Source organism: Rasamsonia byssochlamydoides (genome assembly GCF_041956645.1).
Source record: "Rasamsonia byssochlamydoides strain NRRL 3658 unplaced genomic scaffold VTN77scaffold_71, whole genome shotgun sequence".
Taxonomy (NCBI): domain Eukaryota; kingdom Fungi; phylum Ascomycota; class Eurotiomycetes; order Eurotiales; family Trichocomaceae; genus Rasamsonia; species Rasamsonia byssochlamydoides.
Window position 1 is genome coordinate 1 of NW_027192454.1, and position 5,698 is coordinate 5,698.

Sequence of the window (5,698 nt, forward strand, 5' to 3'; positions counted from 1 at the left end):
AATAAATAAATAAATAAATAAATAAATAAATAAATAAATAAATAAATAAATAAATAAATAAATAAATAAATAAATACCTGACTGCGGATGGCAGCCTTCATAATGCACGGCTGAAACACGCAAAACCTACAGCCATCGATCAAGATAGCTCAACCGCGCGAGCAGCTTGATGGCGGGGCGACTCGTTCGAGGCGTGAGATAGTGGTTGTTTCTTGAAAGGGTTTCTATCCCCAATTCCCCATCATTGGCACAGGCCTTGGCGCGGCTCCCTGTTGGCCCGGGAGGTGCTTCCGACTTTGCGGGCAATCAGTGAGTCTCTCAGTCCCCACGGTATACAGTCACGACTCACGCCTATTCTCCTGTCACTTTAGTGCTTATGCTTTCAGAAGGACCCTTATGGGCCCACCGGCAAAGGCCTGAGCTCTCTACTCCATACAGAGTACTGCGATCTGAGCGTCTATCAAGGAGGCGCGCGCCAGTCAACCTCTTGTCAGCTCACTCAATACGACTTCACAAGACGAAAATGCAGACATACCATGCCAAACTCTCCCAGAGCTGCGAGTAGGACCACGAATCCTTGGAAGTCACTTCAGGCGAAGGTCAAGCACGGTACAACTCGCCTTCTGGGGACAGGTTTTACTCCAACATCTATCCCCAACATCTCCAAGGTTGACTGAAATGGACCCAGCCCGCAGTTTAAGCTCTCGACTCGCACAATATTACCTGAAATAGGTCCACTTCAGCCGGGCGGGCTTCGGACGGCAGTGACGATCCCCCAGGCCGCCAATTCTGTCACCAGCCAGTCCTAATGTTTATTTTCCATGCCTTATGATCTTGACTCTCGGTCCTTGAAAGCTTCTTTCGGCGCGGCCCGTTCGCTTGGACAATGACCGCTCGTTAGTGCTGACAAAGAACACCGTTCAGTCGTCAAGCACAACTATGAAGGGATATTCTCGTTACGTACTGCCGGACTTAGTGTATCTTGGCTTCCACAATATGGCCCGATGGCTTGGGTGAAGGTCTCCACGATCGTACCTAAAGCCTCGGGCCTTGACGTTGTTAGCATGGGTGATGGCATTAACTTGCGCCATGGACTCTCCGGTGACCTCTCCTTGCCTGTGGCCCTGATGCCGTAAAACCTAAGACGGCTCGTCAAATGTTCGATTAACTCAGCCATAGAACGCCTCCTCCACCGTTTGCTCAGCCCTCTCTGGATCTGACACCGATTGGAAGCAATCATGCGCCGGGAACTTTATTTTCTTACCACTTCCAATGTAGGTCTTTTGTCGCGGTATCCCACGGATGTTATTTATCCGGGCTAGTCTGAATTGTAGATCAGTAGATCAGGGACCTATGACGGATTTCGTAGGCTGGAAGAGAGGATTATGTCCCACCTACATCAGGACCCTGACATTGTCTCGACCCTCAGACTTATTTACTCTTCTTCCACCCTCTCTCACCCAAGTGATCCAGACGAAACATATCAAGAGTCGCTTTACTCAACAGTGCTAGTGTTCGTCTGCATGATTGATCGCTTCCTGGGATAAGGGTGCTAGCATCAGATATCTATACAAAACGAACGCAGAGGAAGACAAACCAGTTTCTTTCCCTGCTTTTTCTCGTTGCCTTCTTTTCTTCCTTATCGATTATTATTGGCCATCAAGGAGCAAACGGTGGATATCCCAATCTGAACCCCACAGAGTGGAGGAGACGTCGGGTATGGAAGGCGTCGGGCAGTCCCTTGCTTTGAATAAAGAACAACATCAGCCAGTGTTATCATATGATAACATTGTGACCCAACCACATCAAACGGTACTTGTCCGTAAATCTGTTTCTGTGAAATGAGGGGTGACGACTGACCAAAATCCCTCACAACAGATGCTCTCCACGCAGTCCAGAACATGTGACTTCCCATACCAACATTTTGCCCTTATCTACATAAACCAAGACGGTGAAGTCGGCCTCGAGACTTCCCCCTCAATTGGAAACTCGGGGAAGAGCATTTTTACCCCGGAAGTTCGAGAGCGGTTTTTGAAAACGGCAACCATGGGAAGTCAAGCGACAACAACAAGTTTTGCAGGTTAGTAATCGTACATCCATACAAGCAGACACTCGCCTACAGTTCTTGTTTCATGGAGCTGGAAGGTACTAAATCTTCCAATGTCAGGTCCGACCTGTCCGGTCAGGAATGAGGAATGCGAAAAACAATCTCCAATCCCAGACCAATCATACAGGCCATCAGAAGGCGGGATTTGGAGTCAACCTAGCGCCCTTCCGCCAGCACAGCTGATTCCATGTGACTGGCAATTCCACCAAAATAAGCGGCAAAGACGGAGTGCAAAACGTCGGGACCAGCGAGGCGTTTATGCTGATGTGGACTATGATGTGGTGCCGCTGAGCCCGCCAATTCGCCGAACAGCTATTCGGGTCGATGATGAGCCTCGGATGAAGAAATACTATGAAAAAGCGTTCGAGGCCTTCCAGCAATTGAACTGTCGGGTAATTGCAAAGGCTTTCATCAAGCTTGTTGAGCCTCGTAAGCAGGTGAATCATCCGTACAATGGACGCAGAGCGTCCTCAGGGTCCTCACCTGAACGAGCCGACCCTGAACTCACCAAGCCCAAATGGTGGCCATCTGGTGTCACACACAAAGAACCGGATCATCTGCTCAAAGCAGGTAGGGGCAAATTCGAGATCTGACGACGATAGCAGAAAGAACCAACGCTGATGACCCGGTCAGAGAGAATCCGGCTCCTGATTCACATTCTCAGAGAGCTCAGGGAAAGCCATGGGATCACTGCGGAAAAGCTCCGAGAAGCCGGTCAAGATGTGCGGCGCCAGATCACACCGGTAGAGAGATTGAAAGTGTTGGACGAGATTTATAACGTTCGACAAGCCGAAGAAAGGTATTTGAGTGGAGAAATTTGTAAGTGTACACCTGGCAGGACTTGTCCGGACGCTCAAGATGACTGATCACTGTCAATCATGTAGCTAAGGATACCCTGATCCCTATTTCCCAAGTGCATTTGTCCGGTCCTGAATTCGAGATCGTCAATGCTCAAGAAGCATCCATTGCTTTTTCAGGGAGCAGAGTGGACAGTTCAACGTGGCTCAGGGAGGGGACCTCTCAAGAAGGTGGTCGGGGCGATGGATCTCCTACTGCCAGTAGTATGAGCAATGGCCTGACAGTCCCAGTAACACCGACAGCGACAACACCATACAGTCATGACACCGTCCATATGACGGCCGAGCGACCGTCACAGTCTCAAGAATTTTGCCTCACTGTGGGCCCTTCTCCCTGTATCCCAACGACCAAAGCCAGTTCCTTCGAGAGCTCGTTGCTATTCATCAGCTCGCAGGGCACTATGCAATCAGCAGTTGTCTCCTCCGATGTGTCCGGTCGCCCTGTCGAAGCCATCCATCATTCCGATCGGCCTTGCCTCCCGAGTTATCTGAACCAGCCAATGCTCGTGTCGCCTCCTGCATCGGCTGCGCCGACGGTTTTCTGGGATCCATCGATCCACACGGCAGCGCCTGTATATCAGCCGACTTACTAAGTCCAGTTCATAAGGATATGGAGCTGGATCTATACGATGTCACTTACTTTCCCATGAGATATTAATCTAGACCTGCTTTGTCATCTGTTTGTGATTTTTGCAGTTTCTTAAGGAACGTCGGTACATACTCATCCTATGGTTCGGGCGGCGAATATTTCGGGCTTTTGTCACTTGATGAATCTTAGAATTAGTGGCAGACCACAAAATCCATAATTCAATAGAGGGAAAAGAGAAGACTGGCCGTGTCTGGAGTATGCTAGCATGCTAGTTATCTAGACGGGAAGGTACCTCCTCAGGAGGTGCCTACCTGAGTGAGTCAAGTGACCACTTAAGAAGGGAAACACCGAAATAGGAAGGCGCCAGTCAGTCAATGCCCCTGTATGTCTCTTCCTAATACTCTTATTCGGCCGCAATTCATTGATTTTTATGGCCAGCTATCCCACCTTCTTGCGGCAATCTACATCTCGCCTTCGGAAATTCCAGCATCTGCATCACTCTTGGATCGTCCGAATGATACCTCTCCAAATACACACAAATCGCGGTGCATTCCAGAACCGCCCTCGTCTTGATCCACCACTGCGACTCGCACACTTTCGCATACCAATATGCCAGAAGCAGCATCGCCCGGGCATCCTTGTTTTTCAACAGTGCCTTAAACCGGGGCTGCATAAGCGCCAGAAAGGAAAGGAATCTCACCATCGTGAAGGGCGTGCATTCGACGTCCAGAAGGGCGGAAAGCATCCGAACAGAGGCATGATAAGAGTTATTATGTGCATTGGACAGGGGCGTCAGGTCACAAAGGTTGATGAACGTGTCAGGAATGCCGTCGATGCCTGGTTGCGGTTCCGATGTCATTTTGGATTGGAAGTAGGAGTAGTGAGGATTTCGGGCAAGGTCATGGAAGAGACCCCCCGGTGAGATCGGCTCCGCGATGTCCCACGCAACACGGAGGCCTTGGTTCATGTTCAGCCACTCGAGTTGAGATGGGGATGGCGGAGCAAGCGGCCACAATTCTTCGGGATCCGAGCTCTCCACGGAGAAGGTGGCCATGCTGCTGAGGAGGACGGCTGTGGCCCAGAGAGCGTTGCGATCCGAAGGCTCTATCTGAGATGAGAGTTTCGCATTGAATAACGCGGCTGCAGAACTATGATGATAACATTCAATGGCCGTGCTGTGGGCAAAGCTCGGCAATTTTGGCGACTGCAGGAAGCGATCATGCATAGCCGTCATGGCTAGGACTGCATGCATTAGGTAAGGATGCTAGAAAATGGCTATGAGCACTCCTTTTTTTTTACTACTGGGAAAAGCCAAGGTTGACCTACTAGGCACACGAGTCTGCTAATTTCTAGCTGGTAAATGAGGCTAGTGTCTGGCGTTCCAATGGTGAAAACGGTCCTTGTATGCCATCGCTTGAGTCGATCTAAATCTTCCCTGTTGAGCAGACGGACATTATCGATCTTGAAGTTGGCCGGATAATGCCCTCTGAGACTGCTGTTGGCCGTATTGAGCAGGGTTTCATTGGTCAATGTGGTGGATAGCATAGATACTCGAACCCCGGGATCGCCTCTATCTTGGTTCGGAGAGACGTGAAGATCAGGTGCTTTGGGATCGTAATTACACTCCACAAGGAAGCTTATACAGTTCTTGCATCTCGGCTGTGTCTCATCGCACTGAGGTTGGAAGGATACGAGTTAGCCTTTGATGTCAGCCCGAAAGCAAAGATGGTTGTCTGTGAATACTTTGATTCTGCGAATCTTGCAGTTGCGGCACCCAGCACGAGATTTTCGGTGTGACCTGCGTTTCCGTACAGGAAACCCTCTAGAAGAGCTTTCAGAGATGTTCATTATAGGATCTCTCCGCCTTCTGCTTGATGTATTGCAGCTGAGCTATATTGTAGAGACCTCCGGAGGTGTGACAAGGGGAATTCCCAGACGCAACGAATATGCGTGAGCAGCATCCTAACACTCTGCGCGAAAACGCAGCGCACCTGGATGCGCCAACGCCCTAAAAATGGGCTGAGAGTACATGATGCTATGTCATCCATATATTATGTTGGAGCCTGAGGCTCCGGTTGCCTCGGCTCACGTGACCGCACACTGATATTAGATCGGCCGTCAGGCCTAGTTACAGAAATTAAGCCG

General features: G+C 49.9%; 2 protein-coding genes across 2 annotated transcripts; one reads left to right on the forward strand and one right to left on the reverse strand.

Moving 5' to 3' along the window:
* Nucleotides 1–1,719: 1,719 nt before the first annotated feature.
* On the forward strand, nucleotides 1,720–3,557 carry VTN77DRAFT_8378 (uncharacterized protein; the record flags this gene model as incomplete). Its single annotated transcript, XM_069424869.1, has 5 exons — nucleotides 1,720–1,812; nucleotides 1,879–2,080; nucleotides 2,168–2,677; nucleotides 2,741–2,926; nucleotides 2,992–3,557. 5 exons carry the CDS (start codon nucleotides 1,720–1,722, stop codon nucleotides 3,555–3,557), a joined length of 1,557 nt encoding a protein of 518 aa, XP_069274677.1.
* A 414-nt stretch (nucleotides 3,558–3,971) lies between these two features.
* VTN77DRAFT_8379 (uncharacterized protein) lies at nucleotides 3,972–5,401 on the reverse strand (the record flags this gene model as incomplete). Its single annotated transcript, XM_069424870.1, has 3 exons — nucleotides 3,972–4,817; nucleotides 4,880–5,227; nucleotides 5,297–5,401. 3 exons carry the CDS (start codon nucleotides 5,399–5,401, stop codon nucleotides 3,972–3,974), a joined length of 1,299 nt encoding a protein of 432 aa, XP_069274678.1.
* Nucleotides 5,402–5,698: the final 297 nt, after the last annotated feature.